The sequence below is a fragment of the Aquila chrysaetos genome, chromosome 12, assembly GCF_900496995.4.
Source record: "Aquila chrysaetos chrysaetos chromosome 12, bAquChr1.4, whole genome shotgun sequence".
NCBI lineage: Eukaryota > Metazoa > Chordata > Aves > Accipitriformes > Accipitridae > Aquila > Aquila chrysaetos.
In genome coordinates, this window is record NC_044015.1 from 6539404 (window position 1) to 6561186 (window position 21783).

At 48.6% G+C, this 21783-nt stretch overlaps 1 protein-coding gene across 2 annotated transcripts; it reads left to right on the plus strand.

Moving 5' to 3' along the window:
- Positions 1-12760: 12760 nt before the first annotated feature.
- RGS4 (regulator of G protein signaling 4) lies at positions 12761-21701 on the plus strand. 2 transcript variants are annotated; one of them, XM_041127927.1, is made up of 6 exons: positions 12761-14316; positions 14436-14639; positions 17196-17300; positions 18286-18347; positions 19100-19266; positions 19802-21701. In XM_041127927.1, exons 2-6 carry the CDS (start codon positions 14596-14598, stop codon positions 20051-20053), a joined length of 630 nt encoding a protein of 209 aa, XP_040983861.1. In that variant the 5' UTR covers positions 12761-14316; positions 14436-14595; the 3' UTR covers positions 20054-21701. The 2 variants fall into 2 exon arrangements, with proteins under 2 accessions (XP_040983861.1, XP_029888557.1); XM_030032697.2 differs by having other exon boundaries at positions 12761-14639.
- The last annotated feature ends 82 nt before the right edge of the window (positions 21702-21783 follow it).

Here is a 21783-nt window from a genome sequence, read left to right on the forward strand (position 1 = left end):
GAACTGGGCAGCACCTGATGGTTGCCTTCATCTCTGGGATGAGCAGTGCTGTGCAGCTCTTCCTGGGGAGGGCAAAGATGGCTCTGCCCATCTGAGGAGCAGGCTCAGAGGACAGATGTGGTGTCAGAGCCCTGAGGGCACTAATAGGCCTTAGTTGCCCTAACCAGCCTCACCTGGGCCCCCACCCATACCCTCTGCTCATGGACAAGGAGCTCTATTTAAACTCAGGCCTTTGGCCCCAGTTCTCTTCTGTGCTGTGTTGTAGGTAGGTCTACCTCCAACTCCATCTCGTGCTGCTCCTGATAGGGCTCCCTAAATGTCCCCTGCCCTGATCCATCCTAGGGCTGTGGACGGGCCATTAGTTGGTCCCTGTGCAGATGCTATGGGACAGTGCCCCTCAGTGAGGGCACCGCCTCTGCTGGGGTCATCCTCAGCTCCTGGCTTATCCCCATTTATGGAGCATCTCCACTGCTGCTACTTCCTAACATGGCATATTTTGCAGTGGGTCCTTGTGAGAAGATGGCTGGAAGTCTGATGAGCTCCAAGGTGGCCACCAGACAAGCCCTAAGAAGAAGGAGCTGCTCTTCTGTCTTGTGGCCTGTCTTCTGGAGGAGAGATGCCTTCTAGCTACAGCAGTCAAACACATTTATTTGTTGAATAATAAGGTGTGAATCCAGTGCTCTTTATTTCACATCATATGCATCAGGGTTTTTTCTAGCTGCTGGAAGAAGTGAGCTCAGAAATAATCCCAGGGTCAGTTTTCTAACATTAGACTGGAATTGTCTTTATTTACTTTTACAAACTTGGCCAATGCTCAAGGCCCTCTAATGTTATGCATTCTTCAGTAAACACAATTAACTGGAAACTCAGAAACACTGATATCATCTTTTCCCTTGGGACTGGTCACTGTGAGCTGCTTTCTCCAGCCAGAAAATCAACTTCCTTTTCCCCAGGGCTGCAGAGTAGGTGGAAATCCATTTAGCTAAAAAAAAAAAAAAAAAAAAAAAGTTAATAGGTTTGATGATGCAGCCTAGCTTGGCTTACTGCAGTGGTCAAAGGGCAGCAAAGCTTGGTAAGACGGAAGGTCTGGATTGTGAAGGGCAGCTGCATTTCCCACGTTGAAGACGGGTTTTACAGAACCAGTGGCTCCCTGCTATTCAACAGCAGTTCTGTGTTTGTCCCTGAGGCAGCTAGGTGGGATCATTAGGAGCAGGACATGCTGTGCACCCAACATTTAACCAAAAACCTTACATGTGGGTATCAAAGCTGAACTTTAGATTCCTGTTTTATTACCTCCTCAATAAGCCCTTGGTGAGGGAATGCAGGAAGGCCACCTAGAGCCTCACCAATGTCCAAGGCAGAGGAAAATAAACTACATTTGTAGTAGGAGCTTTTCTAAGTGGTGTTACAAGCCCTTCCCCAGGTGATCCAGTCTAGTACTTCATGATCTTAGAGCTGGAAAAATCTTGTCTGCTGTCTAATCTAGTCCTTACTTGCTGTAATTCAGGACAAACATTTCTTGTCTTTAACCAGCATGGACACACTGAACAGTTTATCATCTTCTTCTCTGTAACTGCAGCCTTTTATGGATGTGACATTTAGGTACTTCATGTATCATTACCCGGTGTCCCTTTGGTCTGCTCACTTCTAGATTGAACAAACTCTCCGTCTTCCGTCTTGCCTTGTAGTTCTGTGATCTGGACTCTCTCCAGTTGGTCTACAGCCATCTTGAAGAGCAATACCCATCTTCTAACCTCTTACTGAACATCTGAATGAGGCAGAGCATATTGATTATCCCACATAGACATGTATAAGAGATTTGTAACAGAAATAGTAAGGTTGAAGTGGAGTCTGAATTGAAATGTGTGTGTAAACAATGGAGGGAAAGCAACAGAATGAGGATTGAAAGAATGACCTGTGCTGATAACGTAGAGCACTGCTCCCAGAACCAGGTTCCTAGGATGCCATTCCTGGTTGTAAAACTGAAGAATGTGTTTATGGCATGATCAAAAGTCCTGCACTCTGGTAAGGTCACAGCACGGACAAGTCATCAGCAGAAGACCCCACATCCTGCCCAGAGAATGGCATTGAGGTTGCAGCAATTCACATACCATTGCTTTTCCTGACAGGCAACCAGGAAAACAAATGTGTCCAGACTAGGAGAGGCAGGTAATTCTGAAATCTGAAAAGTTTAGCCCATGCTGTTGGTAGCAAGAAGGGCATTGTATACAGCTTCAACCTGGCTGCCTGGCTTTCTGCACCTCCTGCGTCTTGCCCTGCCCTCAGCAACCTTTCCCTTCCATTTCTCCAGCAACACCAGGCTGCCCCAGCCTTTGCTGTTCTGTCTGTACTTCCAGGTCTTTTGTTCTTTGGTCTCTGTTGCTCCTCCCCTGTAGTCTGTCATCTTTCTTGTTGGTCTTGCAAACCTTTCATGCTGCTGCTGCATCCAGGCTGACTGTTTTTCTCCCTGGCTGTCCTAGGTTCACAGCTACCTGCTGTCCTGTGCTTTTGGCTGTGTAGTCCTAGTCCTGCTTCTCAGTGCATAGTGGTCCCAGGCTGGTGGCTTTTTACCTCCTGGGAAAAACTTTATCTGCTTAGCCATGTACTTGATTGAAAGCTTCTGTACCTCATCCATTCATACTGCACTGACCTTCAGCAGACTGTCTGTGTGGACAGCACACTCTGCTCTCCCCACCCTTCATTCCCTGTGCAGGATTGTTCATGTTACAATTCTCCATGCTTTTCATCATTATCAAGTCTGTGCTTACACTGCTTCTGAGCCCTGTATGTGCTAGATTCAGTACTGCCGAGTATTTGGAGATTCTGGACTGATTAGGAAGTGGGAGGGTGTCTCCACCCAAGCCCCTTGGAGATCTGATCTGATGTACTTGCAGCTAAACAAAGTATTTGCTTCACTGAATTGTAAACTCTGGGTAATTGGGCCAGTTAGTTCATCAGTGGAGGTTGGCCGAGATAGTCATGTTTCTGCACCAGTACTGAAACAGGTTTTCTGAAAATACATTAGGAGCTGCAGAACAGAGAATAGGGCTGGATAAAAATTGGATGGACTCTTGGCTGGGAATAACTTCTATGTCCCTATATAATAACACCTGAGGGGGTACTGTGGGTCAGTTTGGGGTTCAGGGTCTGTTACTGTTTTGTTGTGATATCAAGCAAATACTGTTAGACTGAAGATTTGCTGCAAGGCTCTGTCGATCTCAGGCTGGGGCTAGCATATCTCCCCCCCCACCCCAAACAACTTCAGGCAATATATGAAAGGGAAATTGAAGAGAAAAAAAATAATAACCCGTCTGCTCTTAGAGCTGTCCCCATTCCACTTCCAGCCTCTGCTGCTCTTTACCTTGTGTGACTCATACAGAACAAAGACAAGGAGAATTTTAGAGCTAATTTCTTTAAAATTTGAGCCCACTTTGGTCTCTGCTGCTGACAAAGTCCAACCTGCTTCCCCTACTGGACTGATGGGTTTTGGACCAAGTGCACATATATTAGAGAATTTAAAAAGCAGTAAAACAGCACAGCAGGATTCAGCCTCTATTATCCAGGAGCCATAAGTAAAGGCCATCCACAGCTGGATGCAGGAAAATGGAGAAAAACAGAAGCAAAAACCTCTCCTGTCAGCACCAGATTTCATACAGTGGAGTAACTGCTAAACTCAGCACTATCGCGTTGACATACCTTGGCTATGAAAGTACATGATGTGGGCGTTATCTGTCGACAGTGCCTGTTCCCTCCTAGTATGAGCATCATGGTGTGCAGTCCTTTTGACAGACTAGCCTTGGGGATGTGGCACCAGGCCAAAGATGCTGAACTGGAATATGCTGGGCCTAGGGCAGTGAGTTCAGTGGGCAGGAGCAGTCTGAGCTTTCATGAGAAATACCTTGAGCCATGCTTTCAGGGGTTATGGCACTGCTTGAGCAGGTGATGGCCCTTGGTCCCACTCTTTTCTCCATGACTTTTTTTACTTTTTGTGATTGGGATGCAGCTGGCAAGACAGGTGGCCTCTGTGCCTCCTGGCTTACTTCCTTCACATCTCATTGATCAGAGGCTGCTTCAAGAGTTGCTCATTAACGCCCGAAGAGAAAAATCTTGTTGGAACACAATTTTTGCTTGATACAGAAAGTGTCGCAGTCCTCACTGGGAAGCTGCAACCGAACAGCTCTGCAGACCAATGGAAGCACGCCCAGGATGGTGCCTTTAGATTACTGTAGCACAGAGTCCCTCAGCGTAACAAGGATATGAGCACCGGTGATTAGCAGAGAAACCAAGCTTGAGGGCTTGTTTTGATTTCTGCTTCAGCCTTCCAGTCTAACACACTTAATGCGCATCAGGGAGCAGGGCAAGGAGACACTTTGTTCTCATATCTTGCAAAGTCAATCAGTTGCATAATATGAATCACAGAGGCAGCAGGAACGTGATCAAGTGCAGAGAAGGGACACATCAAATGCTTTATTATGGCTATGGGGAGGGGTGAGCCAGTCCTCTCTCTACCCAACTTATCTTTCCCAAACTGCCTTTGAGCCTGTTTTGCATCAGCTGCCTGTCACTCTAAATACAGCTCAGACTGCAAGGTAGCTTCCCTAGAGCCCTTGTCTATTAGAATAGGAGAGGTAAGCACCCACAAAAGCCTCCAGAATGATTCGGAGAGTTTAAATTAGCCACTTCCTCCGCATTAGCCTCACAGCGGGGCAGGGATTGCTCAGGGTCTGTGCAGCGCTGGGTGCGACGCAGAGCGCAGTTAGAGCCAGCATGGGTGCGAGACAGGTGAGAGACAGAACCAGGGCAGGGTGTCACCCTGGCCTGTTGATTCAAAGGGCTGAACTCTGAGGTGGAAATGGCCTTTTTTCTTAAGATAAGGCTTAAACTCGGAGCTCCTGCAGCTTGCGAGCCGGGCCTAGGCAGCTAGTCTGGTGTGGTGCAAATAGGTTTCTTTCTATGTCCCAACCCCATCCTTCTGAAGCTGGGCCACTGTGCAACCAGGAGTACCTGTCACACCATCCGAAGGAGTGTGAGCACCAGGGATCCAGTTATCATGGTAGCCTGAGCTCTTGGCTGTTTCCCCTCCTGAGCCTTCTGCTTTTCTTTCATCAACAAGTGCTTAAAAATTTTACAAATCCGTAGTGCTTACTCAAAGGTTTAGCTGCAGATGTACTAGCCCACATCAGAAGGGACAGACCCTCTGCACTGGACAGAAGTTGCAACACCCTAACTGAGGATGAGCCTGAAAAAAGCCATATGTGGTTTTGGCAGTGTCTGTCTCTGACATGGAAGAAATGCCTCACTGAAGCTTGATGCTGCCTTAGAAAATGACAGGTGACCAGTCTGTTCTTTCCCAGTGCAAAGTTTGATGTGATGGCTTACCAGATGCTCTACACACCTGCTGGCAGCTAAGCCCCACATATTTTGGTTGAAGGAAGCAGGGTTACAAGGTGGATAGCAGTGAGGTATATTGAAGGGAGAGGGGAAAAAAAGAAATCACTCCAATATGAAGCCTTCCAGACATCTGCTACTGTCTTAGGCTATTTCCTTCTTTGCTTAACAAACAGCAAGAGCATTTGCTGTTGAAAGCACGTCTGAAAGCTGTGGGAGCGTATAATGACTGTGAGGGGCTTCTGGGCTTTCTTGCTCCACTTGGTAAATTCATGTTGCATCCTTGTTATATTAGCCCTATTTTTATCTGCTCTTACTCAGAACGTAAGTGATTCTCCATCATGAATCTCAAGCACAAGATAACAATAAAGACAGTTAGGGATGTTGCTGAGAAGAAGGGTCATGCTGGAGGCCTGTGCCTGGCACAGCTTCCCCTACAGATCCTACCACACTGTCCCAAAGCACTGGGGCACTGGTTTCAGCTCTCAGGGACCTCCCTTGCAGGGCAGCAAGGACACTCGGCACGTGCACAGGCTCCCTCCAGAGACAGCTGAGTGTCCCTGGAGACCCTTGGCTGCTGGACAGTGTTCCCAAGGCTTGTCTTGTCCAGATGCCATGGGATGTGTCCTCCTCTTTCCCATGGCTCATCTCTGGGCCCTCTTCTCACATAGCTTCCTGCCCACTCTGTACATCACTGACCACTATTTTCCTCCTTTCCAGCTCTCATGACCCCAGCCTTTCCCATTTTTGGCCAGCGTGGCTCCATCCTATTCCTCAGCCTGGCCTTCCCTCCACGTCTTCCCAAGATGCTGGTGCTCATGGGGCAAGGGAGGAATACAGCTGGGGTCTGCTGGCAGCAAAGAGGTAGGACACGTCTCACAGAGTGGAGGTGAATGCAGAGTGCAGCGTGGTCATGGCATGAGCCTATCTCAGTGACAGAGGGAGAGGACAAGCAATGCCCAGGGAGGATTTGCTGGCTGATGGGATATTGGGCATGTTTTTACAGGCATTTAGTGCTCTATGTAACAAGCCAGGGTGTGTGCCTGGCAATTCTTTCCAGGTGGGACAAGCCCATGAAATTAGGCTGAGTGGCAATCTCATGTGAGGGGTTTGTAGGTAAAGTTAAGCTGGCTGACTGGGACTGCAGCATTATTTCACAAAATGGAGAAACAATATGTCAGTACTACCCTCACCTGAGGCTTGCAATTTCCTACGATGCACAAATAAGATAAACACTCTGTACTTATGGAATATAAAGCATTTTGTACATGGTGGCAGTCAATTTATACCATGATAATGCTGAACAGTACAACTCTTTCCAGAGCCATGCTTGTCTTTAGAGCTAGCTTGTCTCTCCAGTGATCAGAAACAGTACCCTGGATCTGAACATACTTGACCTGAGAAAGTCCAGGTCCATAACGTATCTTTGTGGCTCCATCTCTGAGATTATCCAAGGCAGCATCTCCTTTGATTTTTGCATTATATCCTTGGGACCACAAGTCCTCTGTGGATGGCAGTTCAAGGATTGCTGCAGTAGGTCTTGGGCAGATTCCTGTGTGATCCAAGTGATCCTGTGTTAGATGAGCCAGTTACAGATACTGGAGGCTTGATTCAAAACGGGTGTAGAAGCCCATATTTTTTCTTTCTGTGTTGAAACTTATTTCTAGCTGAAACACGAAAGCACAAATGTGCCTTGGGATAGCAGCTTGCAGGAGTCTCACCTGCTGAGCCAGTAATTGCAGTCTTTAGCATCCAGCCTGCATCCAGAAAGACAGGCAAACACGGTTTCAGAAGAGGCAATAAGATCTCAGCCACGTGCATCCAGCTGAGAAGTTCAGAAGGATGAAATGTAACAACATGGAGCGTTTATTTCTTTTTTGGAAAAAGCAGAAATTTCTAAATAATGAAGCATTAAATGTTGTCACTCTCAGCGTGATGCTGTGAGCATCAGCTGCAGGGCACAGCCATGTACCATGTGCCATAGATTTTGCTCACAGCTCTTTCTCTGCTTTTTTTTTTTTTTTTTTTTTTCTCTGTGGCACAGCGAAGCTCAGGTCTGCTTGGATTTTCAGCATGGCTGCAACATAAAATTTAAATAGCAAGAGGTCTTGGCAAAACAGTGCTCACTGAGCAGTGACTGTTTTCCAGTAGTCTTTGCATGTCTATTATATACTGTATGCATTCCTATGCAATCAGCCTCTGCAGCAAGTGATGTTTTCCCAGTGTAGCAATTCCACATTTTTCCTACATTGGATGTTGCCACTTGCAGTTTCATTCTGTCCAATTTGCCTCCAAGACACAGATCAAGGAACTTCAGGCTAGGATCAACTGTTTTTAGTGCAGTTTCATTTGCTGCTTCCTTTTTGTGATTTCTAAGCTAGCTGCACATCAGGGCTGACTGATCCGTTGAATACCTAGCACCTTTTAGAATTGCCCTTCAGGCTGGGGCCACATCAAGAGCGTTTACTTCTACCCCAAGTCATCTCAGCCATTGTGTGCAGCAGGCTGGTATCATTCAGTGCTTTTGAATGAATGCTGTTTCTCCGCTGCAGGTGCTTGTCCTTGGTTTTGTGTTTCTTTAGCCTGCAATCATGATGCTCTGCAACCCCATCCGCAGACTTGTCAAACATGACCTTTTAAATAACTGGCATACCCTTGAGACAGGCATTGACAGATGCTTGCTGCTTCCAAGCTGCCTTTTGTAAGCAGACTTAGAGAATTAAACAGCCAAACTGTGACCAGAGCTGTAAGCAACGTGCTTTGGATCCTGAGCCATGACCCCTTTGACAAAACATCCCCTGGGCTTTGCACTCCTGAATAAAGCTCTAGCCTTTGTTCCCTGGCATGGGCCCTTGTGGTATGGCAGCTCTAATCCTGCTCAGTTGCCACTGGAAAAATAAGAGGGAAGGAAGGTCCATCTAAGGTTAAGACACTAGATCTCACTGGATCTGCAGTGACAAAAGATTTAGCCTTGCAGCCTGTAACTTCACATCCTCTAGTAATTGTCTAGGCAGAGGATAGCTCAATCACATTAAAAAGTTGGGCTTTCTAAAGCTGTAGAAAAGAAGTCACTGCACAGCTGGGTTGCTAAGGTGCAGAATGCATGATGAGTGGTTTTGCTGTACACTGTACACAAAGGCATCTTAATTTCTGACGCATCCACCCTCCTCCTGCCTCCCTTTATGCCTCCCTCTCCCCTGTACCTTAGGGCACATTCGGGTGAAGCAGTTGGCCCATGAGTGAGAGGTTCCCAGGCGAGGTGTGTGCAAACCACTGACTGTAAGCTAATGCGGTGATGGGCCCACGGGTCAATCTGAGCTGTGCCACCATCGCCCATCACAGCTCCTGTCTCAACAGGGGATTTCCCTGTAAGCTTCAAATAGTAAGTACAATCAGCTCGCAAAGAACAACATGATGGAACACGGAATTGTGTGTTTAAATCAACAGCAGCTAAATTTGTGTTACACTATATCAGGTCAAAATATGGAGTGAAAATACTTAGACCTGGTTGCTGTCAAGGGTGAAATTACTGTTCACTGTGAGCAGTCACTAGAGCCGCCTTTGTTCAGCAGCAGCAGCACCCAGCTCTCAAGTGCCGTGCTTCAGCCAGGGTGTGTGGGCTGAGGAGGGGCTGGTAGCACACAGGCAGGACAAAACCAGCTGCTTTGCACCCCCAGGCACGTTTCAGGGACAGAAGAAGCAATGGCAGCTTTGGGGTCTGGCACTGGGAGGCTTCCAGAGAAGCTGCAGGCAGAGCTGGGACACAGTGAAATCTGCTCAGTGTCCCTTGCAAAAGACCAGCCAGTGTGTCCCTGCCTGGGGGCTATGCAGCCCTGGGGATGATTTACACAGCTTTATATCAACCAAGTGCAACTGGCTTGCTCTAAGATTCTTGGAGGAATAGGCTAAAAAGCTCTCGGGACAAAGAGTGGTCCTTTCTCATACATTTTAGAATAAAAGGAGACTGAAAGAAAGCCATGCTGTAAGAGGGGGTGAGCTATATAGTCACAGAGCTATTAACCTTTGATCAGTGCAGAAGCACTATTAGTATGGGCGGTAGCAGACTCATTTGAAAAGGTGGTGATATAATTGATACCAGCTGATGTGATTTAATGGAAAAATAGACCTTTTCTAATGAGCTTAATAGTGCTTTTATGAGGGAGTTGTGGTGGCGAAATAGATTTATAAATGAATATGACTTGCTATCAATATTTGGCTTAAAATGTCATAAAATCCATATTAGATGGACTAAAAGTGGCTAAATGAGACATTTCAAAGTGTTTTTAGTGTTGGGAAAGCATCAGTGAACAGGCATATGTTGGCTTGGTTTGTGGTCCAGTGTTATTCAAAACTTTCCTAGTGATTAAGAGGAAATATTTAAGGGGCTGTTAAGATGGATGATGAGGCAGAGATTTGGGAAATTGGAAAGCAAATTACTCAAATTACAGCTTTTTCTGTTGTCTGATGCCCACAAACAAGAACAATAGCCAGACAAAAAAAACCCCACTTATTTCATGAGGAAACCCATTTGGGCTGAACAAAATTCTTCCTTTGATACAAGATGAAATATTTTTTTCTGGGTAGTAACAGAAGTAGGCAGCCCAAAAACTGAGGGCTGAAGCAAAGAAAAACCCAGCCAAAAGCCCCCAAATTATTAGGAACTTCCAAGCACTTAGAAATGACAAAAATCCACTGATGTTGTAGGTGCATGTATAAGTAGAAAACACCTGAGAGCATGGGAAAATTGTACAAGTTGTACATTTGGTTGTATGAATTGTATGAAGTTGGGGCTAAGGAACGTGCTGAATGAATGTGCTAACGTTTACAGAGAGGAGCAGGCTCAGCAAGAAACTACGACAACAAACCAAAGCTGCTTTGCCTTTAAAAGTTCATCTTCGCCTCGTCCAAGAGAAGCAGAAAGGTGACTGGGTCAGCCTGGAGGTATATCCACTCGAGAAGGTTTCCGTGTGAGCAGCAAATTAACCATGTGGCAGAATGGTGAGTCGTCCCTCTTGTCAGGGTTAATTTAGGAAGAGATGCTCTCTCCTCAAAGGCTGCCTCTGGGGGCTGGTTGGGAGGGCCACGGCTGTGGTTACACGTGAAGTCAGGCAGTGAATTGCAGAGACATGGGAAAGAACGATTTCCTCAGACTATGCTGTGGGACAACGTTTCTGGGAATCCCAGTGCTGTCTGGGAGACCCTATGGGGACAAGCGTGGTCTCTCCATGTGTCTTTTAGAGAGGTCAGGCCACAGTCACTGCCCTGGGACAGGGAACGTGGCTGCACGCAGTGTCAGGCACAGGCACGTGCTGAGCTGATTCATCCAAACTCAGACCCAAATGGTCCTTCCAGGGCGCTCTGCTCCCAGCTCATTAGCCGTAATTCCATCAAAGCACATGTGTGTGTGGAGATGATGCAGCCCTCGTTACTGGAAGGAAATCTTACCCACTAACGGGTGTACTGGAGAAGAAACCAATGGTGGGTGGTTGTACTGGAAGAGATTTTGTGCAAAGAGTGCTTGGGGCTGGGGTATGGGAGAAGGAAATCGGGGAGCTCAGCACAGCTCCAGGCCCCCTCCCCACAGCAGGGCTTGGCACTGGGGCTGCTCATGTGGGCAGAAGTGTCACCAGGGCAGCTCCCCATGCGGGGCTTCTGCAGCCTGGGGCCTTGGGGACTAATGCCACCCTGGCTGGTGCTTCTCAGGGGTGTGGGAGCTGCTCCAGTTCCTCACCAATGCTGTCTGCAGAGCAGATCGGGAGCCAGACATGTATTGGGATGGCGATGCCCATGAGAAAAATGGGCAATGCTCTGTGCAGTGTCCCCCTGTGCACCCAGGGGATTTGCCAGCCCGATCCCAAGGTGCCTGACTGGTTTTGTGAGACGTGAAGAGGAGGAAGAGTGGGCTACTGTTAGCCTCTGCAGAGCAGACTGGGGAAGGCAGCAGTGACAGGAGAGGCTCTGGCCCAGCAGCACATCCTCACAGCTCCCATGTCATACCCTTTTCCGTTTCCAGTGACGCAAAGCAGCCGTCTTCCTTGTGTGCTCACGCATCCCACAGCACACTGCTCTGAGATGGGAAGGGACTGAGGCAGGAGAGCCCCGCGCTGTCAGGAGGGCAACAGCCTGTAGTAGCTCGGCTCTGGGCAATGACCACCGAAGCAGCGTTCCCCGTGCTCCCTGCCTCCTCCTGCAGCCTGCTGCTTGGCCGCAGCTGAGCCGAGGGACACATCCCACACGCACTTGTGTACGGGGGTGAGCACGTGTGTGTGACGTTTTTCCCTTGCAGTGATGGTGGGAGGGAAAGCTCTGTTTCATAGCCTTGTCTCCGGCTGCTTGGGGAGGCAGAGCGGGGGATGCAGCAGGGATGAGTGGGTGGGGGAAGAGGGATGCCACAGTGGGAACCTCAGACTTTTAATATCGTGCTGTCTCCTATGAGCCCCTGGGTGCCTCCGAAGCACCGCATGGCCAAGAGATGTATTGGCCAGGGAGCCCCCACCCCCAGCCCATCCTCACTGCTGATTTCTTCACGCCACAGGTGAAGTGAGCCAGAGGTGACGTGACAGGCGTAACCAGTGGTGTGAGCTGCCGCTTCTCTAACTGGCAGGGAGGAGGAGATTTTGGTGTTGAGCACAGCACAGTCTGTACCATGTGAGAAGAGGCCTGACTACAAAGGGTAAGAGATGGAAGGGGGTACTTTTGATTGCGGACCAACTGGAGCAGCTAAGAGGATATTAAACTGCAACAGCGGGGAAACACAGCTTACAGGAGGAACAGTATGCAAACCCATACTCCTCGCTTGGGGGCCAGACTGAACCAGTCTGTGTTAATGAACTGGAAAAAGGGAAATTTCAATAGCAGCAGTTGTAGGAGTCTGCATACCTAGTCCAGGGAGGATGGTCTTAGTTGCAAAGCCCTTTGGCCTGGTTGTTGTGAAGGCCATGTTAGAAACTTCTTATTACAGCGCCCTCACACAGAAGTTGGGGAACGCAGAGGTGACTTGATGTTGACAACACCAGCATTCGAGTGTCATTAGAGCCACACAGTGAACGTGCTTACAATCCACAGGGAAGTGTGACATTCCTAAATCTGGTTACGTGCCAATTTGCAGAGAAACTGCAGAATTGCTGTGTTCTGCACAGAGGTTCCCTGCCCTAGCAAGCAACCCGTGGGACCTTCCTGAGCCAGGAGGTCAGGCTCTGGCTGCCAGGCTTAGGGTTAGGGTCGAGGTTAGAGCTGTCAGTTTAGCCAGCTGAGCTCTTGAATTGCTTGAATGAATGTGCTGCAGTTGCACACAAACAGCAGTAACATTACACAAGTTTGAGATTAAAATTAAATTAATTAAATTAAATATTTAGCAATTAATTAATTAGTTAAGTTTTTTCCCGTTGGCTATATTCAGCCCTTTGGCTTCTCTCCTCCCCAAACAGAAGACATCAGAGAGCTTTGGCACCAACTCTGCCAGTGCTCAGTTGCTTCCTACAGATCCACCCAAGTCCTGGTAACTCACCAACTAAAACCACAAGGGGATTCACTCAGTTAAAGTTTTACACTGCCCTGAGCTGGAGCTGATTTTTAGTCCAAGCAGCACAGGATTTGCATGCATGTTGCCTCAGGTTTGGCAACAGGACAGTCAGATTCATACAAAAGCATTTTGAAGTTAATTAGAGCGTTGCCTTTCAGCACAGTTAATGATCTGAGAAGATGCAGTAAGCCAAGGCAGATAAACTAGTCTGGGATTTGGGTTGTCTGTGCTGCTGGCTGTAGACTCTAGACACACAGGAAGGAAAAGCTCACCCTGCAACTTCTGCAGGTCGTGGGCAAAGCATTTAAAGGTTTCTGGGGAGAAGGAGTGCAGCAGTGGGTAGCGTGGGCAGACAGCTTGCTGCTGAACTGAAGCTTCTTTATTTCACAGCAGGAGCAAAACTTGAAGTGCAGCAGACCATATGCATGTCTGTCTGCCCAAAGCTTTCCCCTCTTTTATAATGATGGTACAGGCTGTGCTGAGCCACGGCTCAATAAATATCAGCCAATTGTCTCTCTCCAGAGTGGCAATTGCCTTCTGCACCCTCCAAGGGCTGAGGACAACTGGTGTAGCTGGAGTCATTCTGCTCTCTCTTGGGACTACAGCAGAGCCAGGCAGTGCAGTCACCACCAAACATCCCCACAGCCAGGTGTTTCATGGGTTCATCCTTTAGCACAGAGTAGCCTCAACACTGCCACAAAGTCCTCTCTGGGCAGGCAGTTATACCTATTGTTTTAATGAATCATCTTCCCTTGGAGACTTGGGGACTCCCAAGTCCCAGGGTCTGGCTTTTAATTAGGGGTAAATGCAAATGGAGAAGTAAGGTATTACAGTGATACCCATATACCTAAGGCAGCCGTGTTGTCAGCCTCCTGTCTTTCTTTTTCCTACACATATACATGAGCTGTCCCCAAATATGTGTGTGCCGGGACGCACACATTTTATATTCCACTAGTGATATGCCCCTCAGAGGTTTTTTTCAGCCTCACCAAAGGCATATATCCACATGCCTCTAGAATAAAACAGGACAGTCTCATCTGCCTCGGTAGTTCCCTGGTGAATTTCCATTCTTTCCTTAGAGCTCCGGTTTCTCCATTTGTTGGGATTACTGTAACCTTTTGTGTTCAAAATTATCGTCCCTTGTTTGCCCCAGGTTGCTTTAAATAGAAGGGGAAAATGAACAGAGGAGATTAAACAGAGGAGATTTGCTGGAGGAACGAGCAAAGCTCATCTCACTTCTCAGAATTGATTCTCTGACCCTTTTTACTGTCTGTGCCCCTTTGAAAAATCTCATCCAGCTTTTATCTGAACCGTTCCACCTTTTGCAATAGAGGAAAGCCCCTGAAGCTTTTTCCGCCCTTTTAAAAGAATCCACCTCTGCAGCCAGACACCAAGCTTAATTTCTGGTAAGGTTTTGAATCCCACTCACTCCTTTGTCTTGGCTTATACGTCACCCTCTTCCTCTTGGGTGGGCAAAAAGGGGACGGGTGCTGCTGCTGTGCTGACTCCTCACTGGGTCACCCAGTGCTGCTGGGCTGTCTGGGCTAGGCTATAAAACAGAGCCAAGGCAGCTCAGCTGGCTCAGAGACGAGACTGAATTCTGCAGACAGCAAAGGACCAGCACGCAGCCTCTGCCGGCTCCTGCGTTGTTTTTCCTGGAATACAGAACCGACCTCGGGAGCAAGATGTGCAAGGGACTCGCTGCACTGCCAGCCACTTGCTTAAAAAGGTACTGTTTATTTCTGAGCATCTGTTAATGGTCTTGTTAGTCTGGAGATACGCTGATGTATTGCACTTTGTGTGAAGCAGAAGTGGCAGATTCGGCTGTGATTCTTGTGTAAGATTACGTAGAAATGATTGCTTACAAGCTTTTTTTTTTCTTCTGTTAGTCAGAAGCAGAATGCATAAAGGTTTTGTACTGAGCTGTGGGAACTCTAAACCCATCCTTCCCATCAGCAAAACAAGCAGCTCTTAGCATTGCTGTGTTTTAATATTCCTGTCATCTGCTTCTGCCGCAAGCTTTGCACCCCTTTTCTCCTTTGAATACTTTCGCTGCTGAATTTTCTTGTCTTGATTTTTTTTGAGGGGGAAGCAAGGCAGACGGGCTATCAAAAAGACTGAGGGTCATTCCTCAAAATGCATCCCAGATGCAGAAACCCAGCCTGGCAGGACCAGAGACCTGGCTGCCAGCTGGCAGGGCAGGGATGCGGGCCAGCCCAGGGCACCGCAGATCTGGATGCGGCATCAGCCGGTGTGGGGTCAGCCTGTATCCCCTGGCTGTGTACTGATGGTGAGGGGCTGGGTCAGGATCTACCCCCGGTCCACAGCTCTGTGGGGCTGCTGTGGGGCTGGCCATACCCCTGTTGTGCGGTGCCGATCAGGATGGGCTGAGCTGTACCCCTGCCGTGGGTGCAGGATCTGGCCGCGCCCCGGTGTGCAGTACCAGCCAGGCACCCCTCATGCTGGCAGAGCGGAGCCTGTGCACCCCCAAACATGCCCTCGGCGGCACGGCCTGCCCCACAGCCCAGCGTGAGGGGGGTCTCTATGCCTGCAAGGGGGCCACGAGCCCTCCTGGAGGGGGGTTACTCCCTTTCAGGTGCTGTGGGGCCTGGAGACCCCCAGCAGGGTGGTCCAGCTCTCCAGAACGGCACCGGCCCCGCAAAACTCCCCGCTCATCCAGCCCATGCAAACTTGCAGGGGTCTGATGGCGCAGCGCTCTCTTTCTGGCCGCTCATGCCTTCAGGAGCGCTCCTGAGGCTGCTTCCCGGTGGCTGTGCAGTGGGAGAGGGTTGGGAAAATACAAACTGAGGCTCAGCCTGCTCCCACCTGGGAGAAAAAGCTCCCGGATCATGGTGGATTTGAAAACAAGTGCTGAAAATGTGAGGAAAAAATATTGACACACATCCCACTCCCCATTTGCAAGAACATTTGATGGGGGAAATAAAAAAACCCAACATTTGACAAAATGCAAAGAAAAAAAATGTTCACATCTTTTAACTACCTCTGTCCAGGATTCCCAAGAAAGTCCCTCTCTCCCAGAAAGTTGCAAGCAGCAGTGTCTTGTTTCCTCCTGCTGCTGCCTTCCTGCAGACCTGAGCAGTCTCCTTCTGGGGGCAAGTAGAATGAGAGAGCGAGGCAGTCCGAGTCTGGCAGCGCCGAATACCCGATGTCTGCCTGGGCAGGGCCTGGTCACAGGCACCCAGCTCTAAAGAAGCTGTGGGTTTCCTTCGCTCTCACCCTAGTGCTGGAGTTGTTAAGGAAACATTTATGAGCACAAGCAAGCAGTGAGATAAGATATGGCTGGGACCGCTGACAGGGTGCTATGGCTAGAGCAAAGAGCAGTGCTGGGAGGCTGAGCAGCTACTGGAGCTCAGCCCTGCAGCACAACCTCTTGCTTTTTTCCAGTCTCTGATCTGAGGAGCTGGAGAAGAAATTCCTGCTTACACTATTGTTGCACCCTGCGGCAGGCCAGGGCTTGCACCCCTGAGCAAGCAGGACTGATTTACCCACGCCCTCATTCTTAAACTGGAAGGAAATCCAGAGAGATGCTGAGGCCAGCAGCAGCTGCATACCTAGATGATGTTGCTGTCAGGCAATGATTGTCCTGAGTATGCTGGAAAGCAGAACAAAATTAAGCATGCATCCTTGTAGGAGCTTGCTGTGGAGCAGGGGAGTAGCTTGCAGTCAGTGTGAGCTGGTTGTGGTGAAGCTCCTGATTCATCCCGTGGTGTCACCCCATGGTCCTGCTCCGAGTCCTTTGCTTCTTCTCTTTCCCTCTATGTCACAGGCAGCTGCTTGGTGGGGTGGCCTGGCATGGCCATGCTGTTCCCGTAGCTGGGTGAGGAGGTGGGGAGATGGCAAGGGCTGCAGGAAAGGATTAGTAAGGGTGTAAGAACCAGACACTGGTCGCTGGGCAAATCTGCTTGAGGAGAAGTGACACATTTACAGCACGGTGATGCCTTTCTATCACAATATTTTAACTGTAAGCAAACAGTAGGAAAACAGCAGCTTTTCCCCCTTTGCCAGCCCTGCCTCCAGGCTGATGACCTTCTCAGCAAGCAAACGGTGCTGTTGAACATGAAAAATGACTTCTTCGACTTTGTTGTATTTGTCTAGTAACAAAAATGTGCCTTATGTGAGGAGTGGAAAGTCAGCACTGGAGTCGCTAGCAGTGACCTGCATTTGTGTCACTGAGTAATGCTGAAGGAGCTTATTGCAGGTGGGAAGGCTGCAGAGGGAGTTGTAACACACGATATTCATCTTGCTCTTGAATTGTTTCTTTCAGTGCCAAAGACATGAAGTATCGTCTGGGCTTCTTGCTACAGAAGTCAGACTCCTGTGACTACAGCTCTTCCCAGGGCAAGAAGGAGAAAGTATCTTCAAGCCAGAGGTAAGAGCAGATGCTGTGATGTAGGTAAACTCTGGCTGGCTGCAACATGTTGTTTACTCCTTTGCTGAGCTGAACTTCATTAGCGTTTCTGCTGCTGCTTCCCAGTACCTCCTGAACACCTGTGTGTTTGAACCTAGTGTGGCAATATAAGTCCTCAGGTATTTATAGTCCCTTCCCATGAAGAAGGTTGAACTAGAGGTCCCTTTCTGCCAACACTTCTGTGATTCAATATGCATGTGCACATGGAAAGACTTGTGCAGTCTCCTGCGCAGGGGAATAACACCATCACAAGACCCGGTGTGACTTAACACATTGCAGAATCAGCATCGCTGTCTCTTTGAGTTGGATTTGTGCGATGGTCCACACAGCTGCACAGAGATATTGGCACAGAAAACAGAGAGAGCAGCCTGTCAGGGTATCACTGCTCTCACTGAGGTGCAAGTAGATGGTGTCCTTTCCAAGGAGGACTCCAAAGGCCAAGGTATGCTCCTAGACTAGATGAGCCCTAGGATGTTCTGGTGTGGTAGGGGGAATGAATGCAGGATGTGTTACCACGTTCCCCATGTGTTTCTAGTTCCCGTGTTACTCTCTCTTCCATATAGCTACTGTTCCCCTGACAGGTTAAAGAAATCAGCCCTTTGGAGTTCGCTGATATGACCCATAAGAGTGACTCCAGGTCTGTGCCCCAGCAACAGATGCAGCCAGTCACAAAATAAACACAAAATCCCCAACAATTTTTCCAGGAAAATTCCTTTCCAGCCCATGGCTGGTGACGGAGATTGCAAACTGGAATTTCTGTAGATTAGATCTGGGATCCCAGGGGTCTCTGTAAAGCAAGCAGACACTTCCTTCTTGGTGTCTCATGTATGCTCTTACAACAATCAGAGAAAGAGATTTTCTAATGGTGCTGAGCAAAAAACCCAAATTTGTCCTTTCTGTACTCCCCTTAAATCTTCCCTATGTTTCTCCCTTTGTCTCCTTTTAGGGTTAGCCAAGAGGAAGTCAGAAAATGGGCAGACTCTTTGGAAAACTTGATCCATCATGACAGTAAGTAAAGAGGGCCCTTTTGCTGCCTGCAGAGTGTGTGCTGCGAGCAGTCCCTGGAGGGGGTATGGGACATTATCTTAAGTCTCTTAGCAGCACACAGTAGCTGCTTTGGCCACATAGGCCTCTGGGAGGGGTGGTGAAGGGTCCTCTTGGTCAGATCCAAGGGACAATGCCAATGTATGATGGTTGAGGCTTTGACCTACTACTGTCCCTTTCAAGAAGGCAACTGGTTTAGCCCCTGTGCAAAGAGAGGGCAAGACTGCGGCACACAGTTAACAGTGGGTTAAACAAGAACCAAAAAGTGGGGAAACTGTTTGCAGCTGAGCCCATGGGAGACTTTGTCTTCCCATCGGTTCCAGGCTACATTGATGTCCTTGAGGTTTCCTTTGCACTGTTCCCATGGCCTGAGACTCTGCGGCGTGCGTGTGTTGGCTGCCTCCTCAGGGCCTCCTGGGAACCCATGAGTTGCTTGAGTTCTCCTGGCTGAGACAGCGAAGGTCACAGTGGGGGGGGCAGGCAGCTGAGGACCCATGTGTGACATCCCCATGGGGCCTGTCTTGAGTTCCAGCCTCCCTCGGCATGCATGAGCGACTGCCGTGGAGGCAGGCAGCCATCCTCACTGCTAGCCCCAGGGGAGCTGCTCATTCAGCTCTGGGAAGTAGAACGCAGAATTGCTGTTTGCTGGGGTTCATGGGGATGACTATCCAGGAACCAACTCTCTTACCTGATTTGGTTTTCCTCTAAATCTGTAGGAGGACTGGCTGCTTTCCGTGCTTTTCTCAAATCTGAGTACAGCGAGGAAAACATCGAGTTCTGGGTCAGTTGTGAGGACTACAAGAAAACCAAGTCGCCAGCCAAGCTCAGCCCCAAGGCTAGAAAGATCTATGATGAGTTCATCTCAGTGCAGGCAACAAAAGAGGTATGTGCACAGAACATTTCTTGGGCAAAGGTATTACCCTAAATTCTGAACCAGGCCAGCAGCACAGGGAAGTAGAGATTGGTAGTTTCACAAGAGTTGCAGGATGCTGCTTCTCTGCTAGTCAGCAAGGAAACGGTGTCATTTTTATTGCTTTCGTATTAAACTTGGATAGAGAGAAAGTGGGTTTAGTTACAACCATGTGGCCATCCCACGTGCACACTCAAATGGAGGAAGCCCAAGAAGACTGATTCCTGGTGTTCCAGCTGCTCCCATGCAGTTGTTTGAGTTTCCTGGCTGGCTGCATCCCAGAGAGATATGTGTCAGTCTCCCCTGATGGTTCGTCTGGCAGCAGAGATGCGTTGGTATCCAGCTGCACAGATTCTGCCAAGGCTACAGGGTGTCAAACAGCCATTTTGGACAGCTGCCCACCAAGGACAGCTGAAGCACACTTGGTGGAGAGACGCTTGGATTTTCCCTTACCTATGCTAGCCACTTCTGGGACAGATCCTACTTACACTGTCGCTTTGGCCCACAGGTGAACCTGGATTCATGCACACGGGAGAAGACGAGCCACAATATGTTGGAGCCTACACTGTCCTGCTTTGATGAGGCTCAGAGAAAAATATTCACCCTCATGGAAAAGGATTCTTACCGCCGTTTCCTCAAGTCCCCCTACTACCTGGACTTGGTCAGCCCACCTGGTGCTGGCTGTGGGCCTGAAAACTGCAAAAGAAGCCACACTCACACCTTAGACTGCAACTCTAACATCATCTCTCAGTGCGCCTGAACCTGCAGCAAGGCAGGAGCAGGCTGGGCTCTTGCAAGAATATACGGCAGCAAAAGCATTCATTGGCATGAAGCAACAGAGCTGTCTCCAATAGCTGTCTAATGTCCCAGTTGTATCCCACGTCATGCAACAGCCAGCATTTGTAACCCAAACCAGGCTCAGTTTGTGTAGCAAACCCTCCTCTGACTCCATCGGTGTAGGAGCCCCGGAGTCTGTGTCTGACATGAAAGCTGGGTGCAATCATTGCATGTCCGCTGTGTTTCTGGCGAGCCCTGCAAGCCCAGGAGGGCGGTGGGGGAGCACAGGCTCAGACCCAGCACTACCCACCGAGGGACCAGACTTGCAGTGTTGCGGTGTGACACCTAGCAAGGAGCAGGGGAAAGAGGAAGCCAAGGGAAGCGTTGGGGACTGTGGTCTCCCCTTTCTAATTGGCAAAAGCTTAAAGGGAAAGGACTTTCTGTGGTCCTTAACTGTTCACATAGCTCCCAAATATCTAGGCTTTCAGTAGTATTTGCTCAGAACTTGGGCTGTGCTGCGTTACAGTAATCAGACATAGGGAGAGCTCGTACTCTTTCTTGAAGGGAGACCAAAACTTTTCAGACAAACAGCCTCCCTCGATCACCACAGCCACAACTGCAGGGAAGCTCTCCCCTCCAGCTGCTTCTCCCTCTGTAGCATCTAGTTTACACTGGCCAAGGATCTTTCCTAGGGCTGTATGGAGCTATTATTTTGGGGGGGAGGTTAATTATTTCATATATTATTAATTATGTCCTTCATGCTCCCAGGTTAAATACTGTAGCTGAGCAGAACAGAAACATGTTCTTCTCTCCCAGACTTGACGGGTGTATATTACTGATGCTGGGAGTGCCATTTGGATTCAGGTTTGTCTGCCCTGGCTTGTTTGTGAGGAGCAGTTTGTGAGGGAATAGGACCACAACAGCTGGGGAGGAAAGGACCTGCTTAGGAGTACTTGAGAAAGTCTGTCTTTTCTTTTTTTTTTTTTTTTTTTTGGATGTTATTTGTGTGAGTTTGTATTTCAGTAGTAGCATGACTCACTTTTTTCCTGAAGATGGTAGGAGGAATGTGTCAGTCTCATTACTGCTCCTGGGCTTTGCTGGAAGGCAGCTTACTTTTTAATCACTGCGGTTAGACATGGCCTTCACTGGGGGCTTCGGGACTGGCACTGACCTGCAGTTGGAGGCACAAGAAATAGATGCAGGGCTTGCTGTCTGGGGCTGCAGTACCAGGTATCACACTCTCCCCCAGCCCTTGGTCTCTCCTTAGTTGGATATTGCTGCTCTGACAACCATGTATTCCTCGCTCTGCATCCCAGTCCAGACAACAGTTCTCATACCGGGCTTTTGACATGGCAGGAGGAGGCTGTGGTTCTCCGGTAGGCACTTCCAGGCCCACAGAGAAACATCTCTTTTAACATTTGCTTTATTTTGTATTTATTTGATTGTACTGACATATACCACCCTGCATGTTCAGCTAAGAGATGGAGAGGCTTGCTAAAGCTCTGAACATAGCCAAGCATGTGGCTATGTTTTGTTTTCCCCTGGTACTGGGAACTCTTGATAACTATTGCAAAAACTGTATTGATATTTAAATAATGATGAATACATTCTAAATAAAAATGTTTGCATTAGTCCCTTCTAAAATGCCATTGTGTGAACCGAAGAAAATGCACAGAGATCCAATTCATTGGCCATGGTTACTCTAAAAAGTCA

Coding starts and splice junctions, on each gene's coding strand:
- RGS4 (XM_030032697.2), top strand. CDS start 14,596: ATGTGCAAGGGACTCGCTGCACTGCCAGCCACTTGCTTAAAAAG. Junction 18,348..19,099: donor AAACTTGATCCATCATGACA/GTAAGTAAAGAG, acceptor CTAAATCTGTAG/GAGGACTGGCTGCTTTCCGT. Junction 19,267..19,801: donor CAGTGCAGGCAACAAAAGAG/GTATGTGCACAG, acceptor TTTGGCCCACAG/GTGAACCTGGATTCATGCAC.